Source organism: Corvus kubaryi, unplaced genomic scaffold, assembly GCF_017639235.1.
Source record: "Corvus kubaryi isolate FWS band 111438036 unplaced genomic scaffold, C.kubaryi_AGA036_p1.0 37394, whole genome shotgun sequence".
NCBI classification, from domain to species: Eukaryota; Metazoa; Chordata; class Aves; order Passeriformes; family Corvidae; genus Corvus; species Corvus kubaryi.
This window is the reverse complement of record NW_024581133.1, coordinates 13,952,521-13,973,687: the sequence shown is the minus strand read 5'-3', so window position 1 is coordinate 13,973,687 and position 21,167 is coordinate 13,952,521. Positions and strand designations below refer to the sequence as shown.

Sequence of the window (21,167 nt, the reverse complement as noted above, 5' to 3'; positions counted from 1 at the left end):
AGTATGTTCTTCAATGTAAAAAAATCTCAATCTATGAGACTTTGCAAGAGGCTGGATACCTTAGTGAGAACATTATTGAGAGCTTTAACAGAATTTGAGTAATGGTGGAAGAAACATGAAACTGTTCATAAAGGGTAAGAGGTCAATAGACCCATGGCTGCAGTATGTTAAAGGGACCTGTGTGGACTAACCTTAGTGACTATGGAAGAACCATAAGAAAAATAATGCCCAGATGGTGAATAGAAATGAGAAATTTGGTCTGTGATGACTTTCCTAGTGTATACACTGAGCAAGCACAGGATGAATTGGAATGTGCAGTCCCTAAACACTGCTTCCAAAGCTAAATTTAATTGAGAAAAACTATGGTCTGTGAGATTCTCATCCTTAACACACATGCTGACATAGATTAAATGGGATATGTCACTAAATCGAAATTTTACTTCAGAAAGGAAAACTTCTTTAGAGTGATTTTTAGATACCATTTGCATTAGCAATAGAATAGCTGAATTTTAGAACTTTAATAATGCTTCAGTAAAAACTCAAGTTATGGAAAAATTTGGTGAAATTAAAGTAAAAATTTTGGGAATTTACCAAACAGGAAATGTGATGCACTTGATTGCCAACCTTCTAAACATGGATCTCATTAACCAACACATCAGAAGCATTTTCAGCTTTAGTTTGTACTTTTCCTGACAATGATAGATGGGTAACGTTAGGCATTTTATATAAATGCTCTTGCTATGAGAGAGGATCTCTGCATTTACCATGGATTTTTTTACTCAGTGAAATCCAAATGGGATGTAGATTGAGGCTACTTCTATTGGACATTGCACCCTGCTAGTCTTGTACTACATGTGTGATGAAATAAGCGCTCATCCGTACAGTGAATGCCCAAAATAGTTCTCAAAAGCTATTCTAAACCAGCTAACTTCTTGTGTGAATGTATCCAATCACTGTTGAGAGCATTAGTGTGAATAAATCAAATCTACTTTCAAGGTTGTGTTGATATTGATTATAGAGAACTCTTAGTCTGTAAACCTGCAGAGGCAAACTGTTTGTTGCTCTGGATGTTGGTAGGTAAGTAACACTTCTTTCCCTAAATGTGTGACTGTTGTACTTTTGTCTGAATGCAGGAAGCTCTGGTGGGATATGTGAAAAAAGCAAATTGTATTCGGATGGTAAGAAGAAGTCTCTGAACACTGGAATCATCACTGTCCAGAACTATGGCTCTCATGTGCCCCCCAAGGTTTCTCACATTACTTTTGCACATGAGGTTGGGCATAACTTTGGTTCCCCTGTAAGTATTACTGGTGATCTGTTAACTCATTCTCAGCCATTTCAAAGGGCGTGATTTACAAATGGAAGTTTTACTTCTTATAAACAAGGAAAGTAGAATCCTGACTCCATGAGCATATGTGCATGTACATTGTGTACAAACAAAATGGATGGCAACTGAGCCCTTTTATGATTATTTGACAGCACTGGTGCAATAGCGCATTTTGTGAATTGTTTATTTATATTAGTTCAATCCCTTACAAAGGTGCTCTATTATTGTTCCCTAAATACTTTCCTGTCTTTATGAAGAGTAGAGTCACACGCATCTTGTTAAATGTATTGTACTTCATCCTGGAGAGGAGGAAGAAGCACTGCAAAATTGATTAAGATGACACTTTATTCAACAAATGGCTCATGTTTATGTTAGATTATTTATATTTAGAAGTTTATCTAAGTGGAGGGAATTAAGATAACAAGAAGAATGTTTTTGAACAGAACTTTACAGAACAGTTATTTAGGGATGCAACTTGTTTGTGGCAAGCTTGAAAGCATGAGGCTTTTTGTTTTGCCAGTGTGGAATGCATTTCATTCCTCATGCTGGATATTGTAGATGTAGTCCCTGGCTGACAGACTCCTGCTCTGTTTTGAAGTTCTCTTTGTACCTCCCTCAAAGAAAACAAGAGGAATGGACTGTGGTTTCTGTTAACTACTCCTGCTTTTATTCCAGAGACTGCTGATTACCCTTTTGTGATCATAAAGCCACTCTCTTTAGGAGATGGCAGCTTTTCCAAGTCAATATTCATTCTGGGATATGCACTTTGGGGGTACATTACCAAGCATACAAATATGATGAAACTTAAGAAATTAGATACTTGCTACTGTTGTGTTGGGGAAAAAAAAACAAACAACAACAGAACAAAGAGAACCCAAAATCAAACCTTGAGTTTACATGTAGTTTTTGTATTGAAAGAAATCTGAGAGCATAAGATGGTGGTTTATTGTTTTTTTAATTCTGCATTCAGGCTACCAAATCCAGGTTACTTTTGCACCTGCCATGACTGAGATAGTTGTAAAATATTTGTTTTGCAGCATGATTCTGGAATGGAGTGCACTCCTGGAGAGTCCAGGAACTTGGGACAGAAGGAAAATGGCAATTATATCATGTATGCAAGAGCTACGTCTGGGGACAAACTTAACAACAATAAGTTCTCAATCTGTAGTATTCGAAATATCAGCCAAGTTCTAGAGAAAAAGAGAAATAATTGTTTTGTTGGTATGTATTAATCCTCCTGAAAGCAGAATGGCTAAGATATTACTGTAGTACTTAATTTAAAATTTCTTTTATTTATTTTTCTTTATCTTATTTTTTTTAATTTACTGAAAGATTCTGCAAGTAAAGAATTGAATTTGAGATCTCCAGTACTATGTAAAGTTCTGGGCTGCCCAGCACAGAAACAGCAGGACATACTGGAGCAAGTCCAGCAAAGGGCCACAAGGATTATTAAGGGATTGGAGCATCTGACATATGAGGAGAGTCCCAAGAGAGCCTGTTTAGTCTGCAGCAGAGAAGGCTGGGGGAGGCTCTTCTCTGTCTTTGTAAATGCCTGGTGGGAGGGAGTAAACGAACAGGGTCAGACTGTTTTCAGTCATGTTCATTGGGACTAGAGGTAAGGAGCACGTACTAAACTACTGGGAATCCTATTTAGACATTTAAAACAATTTTGCATTAATTTTTCTTCCTGGAGTCTGATGTGTGAGCTCTCACAAATTTAGTGAGTCTGTGCTCACGTAGGTTTGCACATCTACTCAGGTTTGGATTTTGGAGCAGTTCACCCCAGTACCCTTGCCTTTGCCTTAAGGTCCTCTGGCGGTCAAAGGAGTGCAGGAAAGGATGCAGCTCCTTTGGGGACTGAGCAGAAAGCTTGTTCTTACACTCCCACTCTTATCAGCCAAAACCTTTTACTCAGAGGCTTAAAATTGTATGAGTTGTGGGAATGACTAAGCTGGGTGGCAAGCAGTAATGCAAGTTGACTTGAGCTGTAGTCTGAAGTCCAGCTTGACCAGGCTCTTTCAGTTGTGATTAGCTGGATGCTTGTTAAGGTTTGTAAGTATTTGCATATTCTTTGTACTGCTTTGTACATAAATATACTGGCATTTTTCAGAGTCTGGGCAGCCCATCTGTGGTAATGGACTGGTTGAGCAAGGAGAACAGTGTGATTGTGGATACAGTGACCAGTGTAAAGATGAATGCTGTTACGATGCAAACCAACCAGAAGATAAAAAATGCAAGTTAAAACCAGGCAAAAACTGCAGGTATGGTGCATGTTTGTTACACCACACTTTAATTTTGGGCATTTAGTGGGAACTCTGATGGGTATTTCAGAATCTGAATCTGCTTACCTGCATTTTTATGAAAATACTGATTTTGTTTAAAATGCTTTAAAATAAGTGAGAAGTTCATAAGCATAATTTTGGCATGGGAAAAATTATTTTCAAGTCACAGTTTGATTAGCACAAATCAGAAGTTTTTTGACTGGTGGAGTAGGTTTCAGGGTAAATAGTTCATTTGGAATGGTTCATGCTTTTTCTTGGCATCCACAATTTGTGTTTCTTTCCAGCCCCAGCCAAGGCCCGTGTTGCACTGCCCAGTGTGATTTCAAATCGAGGACAGATAAGTGTCGGAATGATTCCGACTGTGCTAAGGAAGGAATGTGTAATGGTGTCAGTGCTCTCTGTCCTGTATCTGAACCCAAAGAAAACTTCACAGTGTGCAACAGGAACACCCAAGTTTGCATAAAGGGGGTATGGTTTTTACAGTCTTATGTATCTGCTAATGTTGTTTATTGCAGGGCACTGTATTGTGAATTGATGCGGTTTGTATACTTACTGCAGAGGAGTGCAAGCTCAGTCGTCTTTTCAGTACAGATGTTTGATTTATTAGTGTCAGTCAAAATAACAGTGAAAGTACACCAAGGATTAAGAAGTAGGTAACAAGTCCCAAGGTAGCTATACTGTCTGAGAAAGTTACATTTAAAGTTTTTTGTAAAAATCAGGATTATGAAAGTGTTTTCTTTTCTGGTTCCACCTTTTCATTTTTCTTCAGGCTTGGTGAAGTAATTCTGTTGACTTTGAAAACTGGATAGACTGTCAACAGAGGTTGAATTTCGTTTATTGGCAATACACAGTTCCTCCAAACATGTACATACAGCACTGATGTGAAAGCATATGGAATTAAAATTATTCTGAAATGCCATCAGTTTCCGGGGTTAAAGGAAACATGGCAGTTGCTATGAAATATTGATGGGAAGTCTCTTATAAGCTGATCTGTGTTTACTTGAAAGCACACACAAGCAAAAATCATCCTCTTAAAGACCTGTAACTTGTGTTGCTCTAGTCTGTTTTCTACAGTCCAGGTTTTTAATCAAATACTGCTTGTAATATTTTTCAGCTAATTTATAGCCATCTTAAAGATAGAGGAATTGTCTTTGTATAGTTACTGATTTTGAAACAAGGTTATAAATACACTGAACTATGAGTTTGAAGGATCCTCACACAGTGAAATTAAATACAGACTCTTTTCTGCCATTAATTTTTATTATTTTCCTAGAGAATTATTTGTGAATACATGTGTTTGATTTATTTTTCTAACCATGGTTTTGAGTAGTCGTGTTTCAGTGTGAACTGTAGTGCTGTGTGTGTTTTGCAGGGTACTCTGAGGCTATAAAAGAAGATACTGTGTTAAAAAATAAAATAGGGTAAATCGCCTTCTAAAAAACAAGAAAATATGCCAAAATATTGAAGTTGAAAAACTCTAATAATTTTTCATTTATAAGCTTTAGAAAAAAATTGAAGCAGTTGGTTTTATTGATAAGCATATTTAGACCTATGATTATGCTTTCAGATATTAATTTTTAATATCTTTCCTAATGTTGGTGTGCTTAAAAGTGAAATTGATTTTTGTGGTGTTGTGCTTTTGTCTCCCACAGCAATGTGCCGGCTCTATCTGTGAGAAGCACGGTTTGGAGGAGTGTACATGTGCTAGTTCAGATGGCAAGGATGATAGAGAACTGTGCCATGTCTGCTGCATGAGAAAAAGTAAGATTTGTCTGAATCATAAGTGTAAATAGAGCAGGAGGGGTCTGAGAAATCATTTGCTCATGGTGTTTGGACTTGAGTTTTTGTTAGTTTGAGAGCTTGAGAGAATTTTTTTCATATGTAGTTTCAGACAGACATTGCATTGTATTTTTTAGGAAATAATGTATTTTGCGTTTTTACAGATTATTAGGAAAGCATTTTGAACAATTGAATACTAGGGTGGGTATTCGTACACAGATGTTGTAATACAATAATGGTTTGATTAATTCGTATTCACTTTTCAGTGGACCCAGCTACTTGTGCAAGCACAGGCTCGAGCCGATGGCAGGAATACTTTCATCTTGAAACCATTACTTTGCAACCTGGATCTCCCTGTAATGATTTCAAAGGCTACTGTGATGTGTTTATGAGGTGTCGGCTAGTAGATGCTGATGGCCCTCTAGCTAGATTAAAGAAAGCCATTTTTAATCCAGAACTATATGAAAATATTGCAGAATGGATTGTGGTAAGTCTATTTTTATATAACAAGTCTAATATGAAATGTTCTTGGTAATCAAGATTCATAGTTAAGTGTTGCTCTATATGCAGAGTGCTTCAGCATTCTTCAAAATATAATTAGCCCTTTTACTAGTTTTTCTGTAAGCACCCTGTGTGCAACAAATAAGTTTGCTAGGTTGAAGGGAATGGAAACAAATAACAAACAAATAAATAGTATCTGTTATTACCTCTGTTCATTCACATTTTTAGTTTACTGTTCTTTCATGTTTTAACTCTTCATATTTGAATGCTATGACTTCTTTTAAAGAACTAAATATTTTGGTCTTTAGCATTCATCATTTTTATTGTGCTGGATGACACTTTAATAATAATGTACTGGAAGAAGAGCTAGAGTGAAACACTGGAGAGCTGCATAGGCAATTTTGTGTAAGCTATTGATTGTTTTAGGCTTATCCAGCTCTGTTGGAGTGTATCTTCTGTGAAGTACCCTTCTGATACTGGAAGGGAAGTATTGGGGCTTTTCTGTGGAAGAAGTTTGGGGACAGTCTTTAAACTGTTATGGTCGCATATTCTCAGTGATGTTTCAGAAAAGCTTTTTGATGACTTCTAAAACGCAGTGAAAAGCCATATTCAGTGTCCTCTGTCTCTTGTGCATGTGTGCCAGCCCCCACAAAATCTTGCTGTTGTTGTTGTTGTGGTTTTGTTTTTTAGGCTTATTGGTGGGCAGTGTTGCTTATGGGAATTGCATTAATCATGCTAATGGCTGGCTTCATTAAGATATGCAGTGTTCATACTCCAAGCAGTAATCCAAAGTTGCCTCCTCATAAACCACTTCCAGGTGAGTACTCCAGCTAATTATAGGGAAATGTTTTCTCCTCAGGTGTTTTGTTCTAAAGAGAAATTTCAGGTGTCTCTACCTATAGTTCTTAGTCTGGCACTGGCACTGTGAAACTACAAATGGAATTGATGCCAGTGAAACAATTCATGAAAATCTAATTCTTGCTTTATTTTCCTATAACATAATATGTATATCAAAAGAAAGCTTTGAAGACTTCTTCCAGTGTCAGAGTTGCTTTTATTTCCTATTCCATGCTACACTTTGTAAGAATTGGCCTGTTCAAGGAACTACTGTTGAGATCCTGAAATGTATTCTGTATGTCCTCCATGCAGTTCCTCATCTAGTTAAAACTTTGCAGGTTTAAATCTGAAGCCTTCCAGAAAAACAGTTGTATTTAATTTGCATGGCCAGGGCAATACTTCTGGAAATAACTTGAGTTTTTACAATTAATTTTAATAATGGCTACTTTTCTTTGAAACAGGCACTTTAAAAAGGAGGAGACCACCACAAACCACTCAGCCCCCACAGCGGCAAAGGCCCCGAGAGAGTTATCAGATGGGACATATGAGACGCTGACTGCAGCTTTTTGCCTTGGTTCTTCCTAGTGCCTACAATGGGAAAACTCACTCCAAAGAAAACCTAATAAGTCATTGTCCCCAGCCTAACTCTCAAAAATTGAAGAGGAAACAAAAAGCATGATATGCCCTCAAAACAAGTGGAAGTGGTTAATTTTTAATGAGAGAATCTTCCAGCTCAAAAAGAAGAGAAATGTTCTTCTTGAATATTTTTAATTTAGTGGCACAAAGTCCTAGCATATCATGATTCTTTCCCCCTTCTGTGCTCTTCATTGCTGCATTTTCTTCACTTGCAGGCAAATATGGCTGTAGTAAAACTTTTACTCAAGAATTGAGAAAAATACCTATTTTTCAACTGCCAGACAAGGCTAGGAAGCTAGACCACCTCAGCATTGGAGACATTACTTGTCAATGTATATACATTGTTATATGCAGACATGTATTTCTAACGTACACCCGTACTTGTGTGCAATTGTAAACAAGAGAATTGCAATATGGATGTTTCTTTGTATTATAAAACTTTTCCGCTATTAATGAAGAAATTACTGTTTAATTGACATACTCAGGATAACAGAGGATGATGGTGTGTAGTGGTCAAGGGTCCTGTGATGCTTTACACAGCAATTTTGAATCCAATCACACTTTTTTTATCATTATCAAAGTTGTTTCAAGCACTCATTTCATCTTTATCCAACAGCTGCTAAGACACAGCATACAAGACTGGATGGTCTTAGAGAGATTTAACAGGTGTTCTGCAAACTTTGCAAATGTCAGAATGTTTCAAAAATGTTTTATGTAAGTGTCTTCCTTGTAGCTCAGCATAAATATTTTTAATTTGTCTGATTATTCAGTGAAATAATGAATAGTTTGATCAAATATTTCCATGCTTTATTAGAAAGTTCTGCCTTTATTCAACTTGTTTTAAAAATTGCAACCACTTTATTTGGGCTGTTCAGATGTTCTTACAGTTTGGTAATCAAGTTCATGTTCTAAGGGATGTGGAAAGAAAGAAAAGCTGTAGTTTTTTGTTTTCTTTTTTAATTTATCAAGTGTTTGGATAACTTTTCAGCATGATACTGTTATTGATAACCACTAAAGTAGTGATTTGCCCAGCTATTGTGGCAGCATTAAAACTGTAGTTAGGACTACCAATTTTCCCACATTTATATCAGTAGTGAAGTTCAACAGCACAATGTCCCATTCCAGAGTTTTTATTACGAATGTAAATAATTGGCGTTTTTGAAGATGAAATAAAAGATGTCTTAAGGTGCTTACTGCTATGCAGGAGATGAAAGGGGGCATTACAAAATGTTTAAGCTTGTGATGTATTTATTGCTTGTTTCCCAAAAGCACCAAGCTAATTAGAGATGCAAATGGCTATAATTTTCCTGGCTTTGCTTAGGAGAAAATTTACTAAGGGTTGGACAGATGTCCTTTGTTTGGTTTTTTTTTTTTTTGGTTTTGTTTTGTTTTTTAAGAGTATAAGGTTTACACAATCATTTTCATAATGTGACGCAAGCCAGCAAGGCCAAAAATGTTACAGAATATAATGGGATCTCTTCCTTGTAAACTTGTACAGTATGTGGTAACTTTTTCAAAATACAGCTTTTTGTACATGGTTTAGAGACAAATTTTGTACATGAAACCCCAGGTCCAATAGACGATATAAATAATTCTAAATGATCTTAACTAGTTAGAAGTGTATGTAGTTGCTTTTAAGTAATTTTAAATACATTTGTTTTAAGACTGTGCAAAGATTGGAAGTGGGTTTGCATTTCTAAAATGGTGACTTCTATTCAGCAAGAGTTCTTAGTAACTTCTTGAGTGTGGTAGACTTTGGAACATGTAAATTTTTTGCCTGTAATGTTATCCTGTGGTAGGATTTTGGCAGACAAATGCTGCCCTATTTTATTTTGAGTCTAAGTTAAGTGTTTTTTGAAAACAGAAATGTGCACTGAACTCTCCACTGCAAGTCAAGATGTGGTAAAGCCGAAAGAAAGTTCAAGACAATGAAACAAATACTACTGTCAATTTCATGTCCACTGTGTTTTATACAGTCTCTTTTTTGTTCACTTTGGAAATTTTTACTAAAAAATGCAAAAAATAAAGTATTGTGCAAAGATATGTAAGGTTTTTTGAAACTTGAAATGCATTAATAAATAGACTTGATGAAATCATCTTCTGAAGATCCATTTACTTGTTGAACCCTGAGAGCAAAGAGGAATACACAGATTCCACTTTGCTTAATTTTTGGCTTTTACTGTCATGCCAAAATGTAATTGTACTGTCTCTCTCAAAGTGCCCCTCTCAATTTTAACATCATGCGGTTACGTAAGAAAAAATGTGTTTGTGTAAACTGTTTAGGGAAAGCCATGAAATTAATTTTAAATTACTTATATGGTCACAGGAATAAAACTTTTCTTACCTTCAAAATGAAAACTAGGTGCTAGTGGGATGTTCAAGCCTGGCACCGTAGTTACTGATCGATACCTTTGAAAATATATTTGGAGAGGAATATTGGATTTAATATGCAATACTCTGAATGCATGAGACTTACAGAAGGAGCAAACGCGCTTTTTGCAAGGCATTTTAAAACTGCTAAGCTTGATCTCTGGGTTTTTGTGTGTGTTGCATGCTTGATTTAAGTGATAAGACTGCTTTTAAAAGCCAGGTCCTGCCAGTGACTCTTCCATTCTTAGGGCTGTTTGTTGAGAGTGGCCTGCTCAGACATCTGTTTCCTGAAGTGAGCAGGGTGGACTTTGATGTTATCCACGCATACGCAGAGTTCCTTCCTCACAATGCCTCCCCCACCACCCCCTGTGACTTTTTATAGAAGTGCTTCTCCCTGTAGCTAAATAGCACTGTCTGTGCAAAGGGCATTAAAGGAAAATCACTTGGAGCAGAGCCCTTCTGCTCATCCTCACCAAAGGTGCCAAATAGAGGTGGTGGTGGTTGTGTTTAAATCTCTCTGTAGGAACACAGCCCAGAGGGGTGGAAATAATGCCTAAGCTGCTCAAATACAAGTTTCACCTATATTTTAAAATACAGGTGAAACAAATCAGTACATAATTTTTTTAGCTAATATTTGACATAATAATCCTTATTTGTACCTATTAATGTATTCATCTTGCATTTCTTAATGTTTTGGGTATTAAATGTGTACATTCACCTCTGGTGTAGAAGCATATATAGCGTAGTCAGAATGGTGTGAGTATGACAAGGGCAGCAAAGTCCTCTTAAGCAATGAAACTATACCATACAGACTGTAAGTCATTGATGTAATTTGAGTTTTAATTAGTGTTCCAATATTTCTTTCAAGAAAAACACAAAAAGGAAGGAACAGGTCTTTATTTCTGAATATTGGAGGTTCATTATTACAGATAGGTGATGAAAAGGACAGCAGCCATTCTGTCATTCTGGGCTGTGCATGCTCTGACAGGAGTAGGCACCTGGTGGCTTCCAAGGTCTCAAGTCAGCTGTATGGAGTGAGAATAATTCCAATGAGCACAAAATAAGGCACCACTACACTATAGGCACTTGAAATTTAGGTATGACTTCAATTTTATGTTCAGGCATGGTGACACTCAGAATATATTGCAGCTTGGGCTGTATTTCACTTTTATATCAGAAATTACTGTAATGGCTGTCAAAGCAGAGGGACAGAATTTGGATATTGGATTTGTGAAAATGGCATCAGAAGAAGTATCTTCATATCTGCAAGAGTTCAAATATTGAATATTCTTTTAATTTCCTACTTTTTAAAAGCTTTCAAATTGTCTTATCTGAGGATATACCAGCTTCTCTCAGTTGAACAGGAGGATGTTTTTTCACAAAAACCAGAAAAAAACTGCAGTATCCCCATTTCTTGAGTTTCAGCACACTGTAGACACCTCTGACTCTTCTTCCACCTGCTTTTCCTGAAGTAATGCCTGTTTCTCTTGAAGTTTAGATCCCTTTATCAGCCTTCTTACCAAGTAAGTGATAGTAATTTGCAAGAAATGCCAATTCTTGCAATGAAATGCAATGTTGAAATGTTTCTAAGAGTGTTGTATCTGTACTGGAGGAGAAGTACAGCCCAATTCTTTTTAGCCTTTGTCTCTTCCTCTGTCATCCTTCAGTATCTTCTGAAAAAAGCTTTTTTTGAGGAGTAGGGGGTAGGATTTGGTTCAGGAAGCTTACGAAATTCATAGCTTAGAAAGTTGGTGATAACTGATGTAAATGCAATTTCAGTGACAGTATTTAAATTATTCTCTAAATAGACAAGTATTTTATAAAAAAAGAAAACCCTGAAACAGAAGTAAGTGGCAGGTCTTTAGCTTTTTGCCAAAGCAACAACTGAATTCTAGAAACAATCTGAAGAAATGCCTAATTTTGAGTTAGCCATACATGCTTCCACTGTTTACTCTCATTTTTCATTGTGCTTTGGAAAACTAAAATGGCCACATTGTCATTTGTTCCTTACCTGTTATCGTGCAGGACATGATCCACTGTAACTTCGTGCCCCTAAAAATGCTGTCACTGGGTCTCTCTAGCAATTGAGTCTCTCCAGTGGATTATAGCTACTGCAAATGTAAAACAACCAAAAAAAAGGCCTTGGTGCATACCTAACTCTCAGATACTTTTGGTTGAAATTGCCTTCTGTGTATGCTCCTGATTTGACTCAGCTATTGTATTTAAGCAATTGATTCTTACACAAACACAGAACATACTACAGAGCTCTCATAAAATAATTATGTTGCAAACTTTAAATATTTGGGATAGCAACCTGAAGCAGGAAATTAATCATTTAAATTGTAATTTTTGACACTGAAAGTAGAAATACTTTTGTGTTTAAAAGACCAGTTTCCTTCTTTGAACAAAATCTTTCCGAGCACAAACCTTTGTTTTCAGTGAGTACCTAAGGATTCTTTTGCATGGAATTTGTATTTAAATATATAAATATTTATCTAATCAAGATGCTACTCCTAGGAGCCATTTTAAATATTGGAACAGCTTCTGGAATGTACACCTCAGGAAGTATAACAATTCTCATTTGAGATTTAAGTATGCTTCAGTTCCCATTGTAGTTTGTGAGCCTTTCTGGTTCTGTATTGAATATTCCTGTTTGTTTAAAGGGATGGTAGTTGTTGAAAACAGATTGTGAAAGTTAGAAGTTAATATTCTGAATGGTTGGCAGAGATGCCTGCATTCAACATCTGATTACTGTTCACTGCTTGCAGGATCTGCTCAACTTGTTCGTTTGTTGGGCTGTCTAAATAAATCCTATTTTATTCCTGATAACATCCAGATATTTTGATTCAAAATTCCCTGCAATATCTTGCTATTAAAACATATGCTTTGCTCCAGGTCTTAGTGCTTTCTTGCACATGTTTTTACCATTTAGAGAATATTGAACACAAATTACATTCAAAATTCAGAGTTCAAGACACTTAATTTTTAATGAATCTTGTGCTTAGCATTAAAGTGACAAATGAATACATATATATTGATTTCTGTTTCAGTATGCACAAACCATAGAATAAAAACAATCTGAGACAGTAATGTTTCTTTTTGTTGTATATTTTCTGACATAGGAAACAATGGAATTGTGTATGTTTGACCTTATAAAGTTTGGTTTTATGCTCTGAAGCTGTTTGAAGATTTCACCATTTTCATTTATTCTGGCAGTTTCAAGTCATGCCAAAATCTGGTAGACAGAGGTTTAGAATCTAAAAATCTCAGATCTTACTTGAACAGATAAATATGATTTAAATGCAAAAAATTAACTGAACTTAGTTGTGCTAGAATTTTGTGTAATATATGAAGCATCATTCAAATAATTAAATTGCTAGTAATTTAAATCAGTTTTTTAATTAAAGTAGTTAAATAGCAAAACATTTTCAAAGAGAACAAAGCTTATTACAGAATTGTTAGATGATACTACTATTGGGGTTTTCATATGGTTGTTATGGCTCAAGCATTTTTTATTTTTATATCTATTTGGTAGTATTTTCTTTTATGAACTATTTAACTCCCCCTTCATTAGGAAATAATTTAGGAAAGCTTTAACCGATAGTAGCAGCTATTAATATTTCAAAATATTTACTGGGAAACAGAGTTTATTTTTTTCCCTTAAATCCAACAAAATTAACTTTTTCAAAGGCTTACAGCAATGATTTTGTTAAATAATATTTTTACTTCTGGCAAGCAGATGTTTTTTTCAGACTTTAACAGTTGAAAATTGACAGTTGCCTTGATGAAGCTGCTTGTTGATAATTTTCAGAGTATGCTCCTAGATGAACAAAGTGTGTATTTCAGCTTACTGTCGGATCACAAAACCTGAATACCTCAATGTATTTTTTCACCATCTCTGAAACTGCTAGGATATTTGATGTAGCTGTGAATTTTCAAAACATTTTACTAGATGTATCATATTTTGAATATTTTGGAGAGGAGTTGTCTTTTTGTGTTCTTGCTCATTTTCTGTTTTGCTTCTGGAAGCGATCTTCACAGCTCACAAATGTCTTCTCTTGGGATGGATGAAGGTGAATGTTGTCAATGTTTTGGGGGCAAAATGTTTTTCTGGAAAGAAAAGACAGCATGTGAGTATGATATTGGTTAGAAAGCATAATGTTAGTCGGAATCTCCCGTTCTTTAGCCAGTTCTTTATCCTGTCTTTTACAGGAAGGTATCTTACTGTTTTTATAGGCTTGTGAGGAAAGAGATGTATCTGCCTGCCAGACCATAGGTACAGAGGAGAAGAGGAGCAGGCAGCTCCTGGGTACTGAGTGCATTGTGCCTCTGTCTCCCTGGTGTCAACTGGGCATGATCTCCACAGTACACCCTCACAGTCACCTGGGCTTTATTGCTGTGGGGCACTGACATTGTTTCAACTCTGTTACCACTACAACTGCACTATTTGGGCTCTGGATCACTGGTATTTAGCTGGGAGGTTGCTAAAAATCAGCTATGTAGGATGCTAACATCAGCAACTACATATGCTACAGAAATATTTGAACCCAAATATGTTGGAATCTGGTATTTTATTGCTCATAATGGTCTGTTCGTTAACTGCTTTTTAAGTTTATGCTGCTATATCTCAAGTGTTTGCCATTAGATAATCTAACAAAGGAGTTTTCATCATGTGTACAAAGATCGCAAACATCAAGAGGTAGAGATGCCTGGAGATAAAATATTGTCAGTTGTTCAAAGCACAAGAGAAGTCAAAATATATTTTGTGTTTACTGCCTTTTTTAACTACTGAATTTCCAAAATTTCTAATTCTGCAATACACGATGTTTGGTCTTCTCAGGAAGGCAGACAGACCTTTTTTCTTTGAAGAAAATACTTTTCCTTGAGTGTCCTTTGTTTCTCCTTTTAGAACCACCTAATAATCTTTCATTCCCCCCCTAAACATTAAGGCAGTATTTGAGTGGTATCTGAACGTCACTGCCCAGATTGCAAAGAACAAAACCCAGCACATAATCGTGTCCACTAAAAGCTTGGCACAGACTGCTTCCACTTGCAGTAAAAAAAAACTTCTAAGGAACATTAAGTACCTGAAGATACCAATATAATTTTTTGTCAGTATAATAAGTACCCCCCTCACTTAATAATTTCCTAGGTAATGTAAGTAGTACATCAGCAGTAATTGGCTTGGTTACTGGCACAGCTGCACTGGACAAGAGCTTCCTGGTTAGGAAAATGACTTCTCACCTTCATACCTTTTTTGTCAAAGTACAGGAACCTGTACCTAAACATAGCTCCCTAGTTTGCAATGTATGCTTTGCTTTAATTTTCTTTGCCAGCTAGGTCAGTATTGATTTTGGATCGTGGCTTTTAAAATAGCAGATGTTATAGAAACTCATTTTATTTTAATGTCAGGAGCACGTGCCAAATGCCAGGTAAGGAAAATACCTCCAAAATGCATTTTCAGGAGGATTAAACCTAAGAGAATATGATCCTTCCTCTGCCCCTCAGCACACACAGATTGTTTTATGAAATGTCTCTTTAAATTGTCTAATTTCGTTTTTGTGTCAATATTAAGGAGATGCAGCTCTGCCAATAAGAGTTGTTCCACAGGAAGTCTGCACTAGTTGTGGTGGTAAGAAAGGGAGTGTACCAAGAGAAAATTGCCTTCTAAGACTAAACCTCAGTTACAAGGTAAGGTGTGCTTTTCTCATTAACCTTAATTAAACTTCTCAGTTAAAATTTCTCAAAGGATTAAAGCAGTGGGAATCTGGCTGAAATTTCTCTGTATGAGTAGGCAGTTTCAAATGTGTTGTTAGCATTGCGGTATGTAGAGAACAAAGCTGCTCAGACTTGGTGATCCAGTTTCAAAGCAATAATCAGGGAAAAAAACACCAAAAAGAATCAGAGGACTGTGTAGTACAGCACATGATCCTTCTAATGAGTATTTTCAAGAATGGTGATGCTGAGTTTCTCTAGAAAGTAGGTATTGATAGTCAAATAATTAAGATTTGGCATATTTTTTGTAAGTAGGAATCTGAATATTTCATGATGTTAATGTTGGAATCAATATTTATCTTGCATAGTATCTTGTTTCATTGAAATTTATTGGTGTGACTGCTGGGACTTGGATGCTTGTATTTGAACTGGAATAACCTGTGTGCCAAACACCTGTGGTGTTGAGTGTTCTCATTACACTTACTTTTGCTGTGTTTCCCCTGCTTTCACTCTTATTGCCTTCACTATAAGTCCTGGTCGACGGGTGCCTTTTGTCCATGGTATTATGGTTTGAAATGTGTCCCAGATATTTTCCCAAACTGGAGTTCCTTCCCACTTGAACTTGATCATTATTAGGTCACCGATATCAGTGTCCAGGGTGATGAGAAAGGAGTAGGTTTTATTGCCAGTAATACCTTCAACTCTACAGAAAGCAAGATAAGAGTAATGCTGTCTTAATTATCATGAATTAAAGTGAAAAAAATAGGATTTTTTCCCCTTAAAACCAGAGAAAGAGCTATGTTTCCTTCTCCAGGACAAAACATTAATGTCTCGAGGATGTCCTTCCTCCAGGTGCAAAAAAGTGGTGAAATATGACAATGTGCTAGGAAAGAAGCAGAAGTGGGAGAAGCTTGAACAGCTGATGAAGCAGTGGTGGTTTCTGACAGCAAAAGAAGAGGCGTCCCATAATAGCATCTATGTTATGACTTTTTCCTGCTAGAGCAAATGCTGACCCACACTGCTGCCTTTGCTTTCATCAATACAGTTAGTATTCATCATGATAAATACCCCAAATTCTTTATCTCAATTACAGCTGATTTTTTCATTTGTGTTTTAATTGATGACACCTCTCTGTCTTAGCAATGGGATGGACCAAAGTAAGCAGACAGAAAAAATTCCAAATTTACTGTTTGTTTTATAATGATTTTTTTCTGCACAAACTGTATGATCATTATAAGAACTTGGGACTTTCAGGGAGTATGACTGAAGAGAGGACAATTCCCAGTTCATGTTCACTTAGCTGTATAGCTAAATCATTTCACTCAAAGCATGATTATCAATGTGATATGATATTAAAGATTGGCATCTTTAGTCACTTGCACAATGACGTGATACAATACTCACAGTGGGATGTGCAGGTTTTTAGCATCCTTCTTAGTCCCTGCCAGAGACATGGTGAAAGTTGGGTCTATTGGCTTGCCTTGGATTTCATTGATGATGTGGATCTTGAACTGATAGTGATACACTGTAGAAAGGAAGAATTTGCAAAAAGTGACAAAATGAATGGTCAATGCATCAACAGATTTCTTAGGCAAAAGAAGTTTGCCTTTCAGAGCAGAAAGTTGATGGTTATTCCATTTTAGCTTTCAAAGTAATTTGTTGAAATTAAAACATCATCATTTTTTCTGGTTCTTGTTGTGCTGTGTAGTCTGTTAGAGTTTGAGGCCCTGTTGCTTTAAAGGATGGAAAGAAAGGTAATCAGTGTTGAGTTTCTTTTTGGGATAAAACATTCTTCCATGGCAAATATTTCAGCTTTTCTGAAGTTTAATTGTCAGAATTTCTGGCAAGCCTTCTGTCTAGTGACCAGACAAATCCTTGTGACTGGGCATGACTAGAGATGTACGATACAGATCAAAGACCTTATGCAGTGTGGTCAGGCTGTTTCTCTGATCAACTGGAAAATTGCCCTGCAAAACAGATGACTCACAAACTTTCCTTGACTGCATAATGATACGTTGTGCTTAACACGCATCTGTTAACAATGTCATTAATGCTTCAAGGTCTGGTGAGTTTCTAGAACAACACTGTTTAGGAAAGCCTGAACCGAGTATTGTCAGCATGAAAAATGCCTAAGAAGTCATCAGTTTGATATTTTGTAAATTATGAAAAAAAACCCCAGCAACACACATTTAAAGTATGTGCATACAGATACTGTCAGCTACATTTGAATGTCCAAAACTCTTCTATTTGGTCATTCTTCCAGCCACCTTCTAGACAAAACTGATAGATTTATGTGTGAAGGAACATTGTTTCACACTAGTTTTTGAGTAGAACCTCTTTACCCACTTCATTCTTCACTACATACTGCTAACAGGATCATGTTTTCATGTATATGCACAGATAGTTTTGGGGGGTTTTTTTGTGCAGCTCAGAGTGTTCACAATGAAAGGTATTTTCTGGAAAAACAGTATCTTTTTGTCGTTTTATAGTCGTTGTATGTTAGTGAACAATGTATTTTCTTTTGAAAACATGTCACTCAGTTGAAAACAAAATGGCTGATTCTATGCTGCAAACCTGATGAGGACAAAGGCAGAGAGGGTCGTTTACAGATCACTTTTATTATGAATCTTTCTCTGGGTTTTCTGTCTATGTAACAACTGTTCAGTATATGATCAGACACAGCCTAAGCTTTTGCTGTGATTATGGTGCTCACTTCAAGGAAAAAACTCAGGGTCCCATCACAGCTTTATTATAAATATTAACTTCTTTGTAAGAACTGGGGGCTTTGTTTGAGCTGGATTAATGTATGCTCCAGAATGTAATGTCATTAAGTTGAAAATGAAACATCAGATTTTGTGAAGACACAGAGAATTGTGAAGTGTAATGTTGGATTTCTCAAATTTCTTCTGTTTGTGCTTCTCACATGATCTTCAAACATTTTTTTAAAAAGTATTACAAAGATGACTTTGTAAGCCACTTTGTTTGGGAACTTTTGTGAAAGGAGATCATTGTCTGGGATACTTCTATCCACATATGTGCCAAGGATGGTTTTTTATGCAAAACCAGTTCTAAGCATAAAAATTAAACATGTTAATTGAAATCAAAGGCAACAGGACACAGATATTTTACCCCAAACTGAAACTAGCTCCGTGTCCAGAGAAGAATGCAACACAGCGATCACATCCTTGTGCCCAGGAGTGGGAGCAGCAGGCAATGCATCCCCAGAACCTGTCAGCCCCTGATTCTGACAAGGACCTGACCCTGACTGTACTGGAGAAAGATAACATCAGGAACTAGACATAGCCTCTGGAGTTTTTAAATCTACCTCAAGTTTCTTCCTGTGCCATTTTAAACAGTATTAAGAAGAGATTCAGCAGGTTCAGCTGCTCTGAGTATCAGTCAGGGCTATGCAGATCCCTCTGGAGTCATCACTGAATGTTTCACAGCTGTGCTAGTGGAAGACTTCCAAAATTATTTTAAAAGTACCAGAATTTTTGTTGAGTTTTGGTTTGGTTTTTTTAATCTATGATAATGCAGCTGAGTAACTGGGCACTGTGGGGAGACAAGCCGTATAATGCAAGCAGCCTTTTAAAGTTTCTCCTCATCCCTTCAGCGTTCATGCCGGGGTGCAGTGTCAATATTCGAAGTGCTCCCCAACCCCAGAGCCCAGGGCGAGGGGCAGGCGTGGACAGACCCCTCCAGCAGGACGGAGGCTCCGGCGTGGCACAGCCCCGGCAGCAGGTGCGGGGGTGCGGGACTCCTTTGGCCGGGGCCAGTGCCGGGGCTGTGCCGGGGACGTGCCGGGGACGTGCCGGGGACAGGCAGCGCCTCAGCCTGAGGGGAGCCTCCTCCGTGTGTGCGAGCCAGGCCCGGCCGCCCGCGCCGCTGCTCCCCACACGCCTCATGGCAGCCGGGGAAGGAGGTGGTGAGGAGCAGCGCCGGGCGCCAGGAGCCCCTGCAGGAGCCCCTCGGAAGAGAACTGTCCCGCAAAGTCCTGCTTGTTCTCACTGTAAGATGTACGTAAACCTTGCCACTGGCAAGGGAATGTCTGCTCAACAGCAGCAGTGGGCTCTGGCAACTGAGTGCAATGGAGAGTGGCAGGAAGGCCCTGCGCCCCCTGTCAGGCTGTGGCCCCTATGTCTGGTCATACAGCCAAAAAATCCATGCTGACTCGATAAAGTAATGTAGTAGAGCTAAAGCCTGAGTGCCGGTCTTAATTTTAGTGCTACAGTTCAGCCCTGTAAAAGTCCATGCTATTCTGTTGTCTGTCCATTGTTTGAAAAGTAGTAATTTGTATGTCGTCTCATAGTCTAATTGAAGAAAAAATATGGGCAAATTCGGAACAGGATGTTTCGGAACAGGCCTCCCAGAGTAATTGTGCTGCTTTTTTGGGGTTGGCTGTATGCCTGGATATGTTACAACAAACCTGCACAGTCCGGTTGTAGGAAAATCCTGCAGATCAGGACCCCATGCATCTGCGAGCCCTCAGCTCCACAGCTAGCCTGGGGCAAGCATGCAGTGTGCTTTTTCCCACAGAAATATGAGAGCCAGGATCTTGATGAAAGGGCATCAAGATGGCCTACTGGGATTCTCAGTTGTCTCAGCAAATTGATTATTCTCACAGATTTTAAAAGCTTTAATGAATGAGTAAAATAGAATCATGAAGCTTAGGCTCAGTCTTCCACTTTGTGATCAATCTGGACACTGTAAAAAGTATTCCCACAAACCTTTGAAGGGCATATGTGCTCTTGTTTTCAGAAAGAGTCGTCTGCTTTTGGGCAGCCTTTCCTCCCTGATGTTGTAGCCCAGGGTGTTGCACCGGTTATTCCTACAGCTGAGGCACAGTCCTTTGTTGAAAGTGTTGATGTCATTGCACCAGTAAGCTGTGCTTTGCTTGTCCACGTGCAGCAGAGAGTCGATGAATAAATGAACTGACCTCTCATGGGCACATTTCACAGTTTGAGTGATGCCTGAAAAAATGCAACAACAAAATTTTACATGCCCTTGTTTCTTTTTACCATTTCAACTGCAGAGGAGTACCGTAGCCAACTATAAACATATGTCATTGTTTCCCCCCCACACCCCTTTACTACCCTTTGCATTGTGGTTTTGCCTCAGAAATCACACATCATAGGATCATTGAAATATAGAATGGCTGAACTCCATGATAATAAACTTGAATAATTTTCTGCTTAAACTTCTCTAGCCTGACTGTATCGGACTGTAAATATGAACCTTGATTTCATTGTTCTGGCTGCCTTGGTCAGTAGAAAATAAATCTGAGTTGATAGGCAGTCTTTCAGATCATGCCACATTAAAGACAGCAGTCTCATTCTGAATTGTTGAACGCTGTTGGATTTTGGATGCTTAGGCAGCAATATCATATTTTGTCCCTATTACACTGACAAACTCTTAGGCTGAATTGAATTTTTCTTGCAGTTACTACTTGGAAAAAAGGAGAAAAATTTTATTAAACGCAATAAAAATATTGAATAGGCCTGCTATTATGAGAAGTATCTTTTGTTCTTTAGGTGTCATCAAATTACAAAAATTATTCTGTGCAATCAGGATGTATCACGATGGGCTGTTTTATATGTCCACTGATAAGCTTTTGAGCAGATGCTTGGTTTCACATTTGTCACAATTTATCTTCTAACAAGTAAGGCCCAGATTTAGGCATTGTGTGGTGACAGTTGAGAAATACTTCTGCAATGCCGTGT

At 37.5% G+C, this 21,167-nt stretch overlaps 2 protein-coding genes across 5 annotated transcripts in view; one reads left to right on the top strand and one right to left on the bottom strand.

Moving 5' to 3' along the window:
• ADAM10 (ADAM metallopeptidase domain 10) overlaps positions 1-9,458 on the top strand; it is a 43,228-nt gene extending 33,770 nt beyond the window's left edge. The window contains exons 9-16 of the mRNA XM_042039458.1: positions 1,134-1,297; positions 2,365-2,548; positions 3,438-3,588; positions 3,894-4,077; positions 5,262-5,370; positions 5,655-5,875; positions 6,580-6,706; positions 7,188-9,458. Coding sequence (XP_041895392.1) covers positions 1,134-1,297; positions 2,365-2,548; positions 3,438-3,588; positions 3,894-4,077; positions 5,262-5,370; positions 5,655-5,875; positions 6,580-6,706; positions 7,188-7,282 — 1,235 coding nt within the window. The 3' untranslated portion in view covers positions 7,283-9,458. The remainder of the gene's footprint in view (positions 1-1,133; positions 1,298-2,364; positions 2,549-3,437; positions 3,589-3,893; positions 4,078-5,261; positions 5,371-5,654; positions 5,876-6,579; positions 6,707-7,187) is intronic.
• Positions 9,459-12,693: 3,235 nt separating this feature from the next.
• The window catches only part of LIPC (lipase C, hepatic type), a 51,754-nt gene continuing 43,280 nt past the window's right edge, over positions 12,694-21,167 (bottom strand). For 3 of the 4 annotated variants that reach the window (XM_042039460.1, XM_042039459.1, XM_042039462.1), the window contains 4 exons: positions 20,175-20,417; positions 16,852-16,972; positions 15,932-16,150; positions 12,694-13,842 (listed from right to left, as the gene is read on the bottom strand). In XM_042039460.1, the coding sequence (XP_041895394.1) occupies positions 13,737-13,842; positions 15,932-16,150; positions 16,852-16,972; positions 20,175-20,417 (689 nt within the window). In that variant the 3' untranslated portion in view covers positions 12,694-13,736. Of the gene's footprint in view, positions 13,843-15,927; positions 16,151-16,851; positions 16,973-20,174; positions 20,418-21,167 lie in introns of all 4 variants that reach the window. The other variant, XM_042039461.1, reaches the window with a different exon arrangement.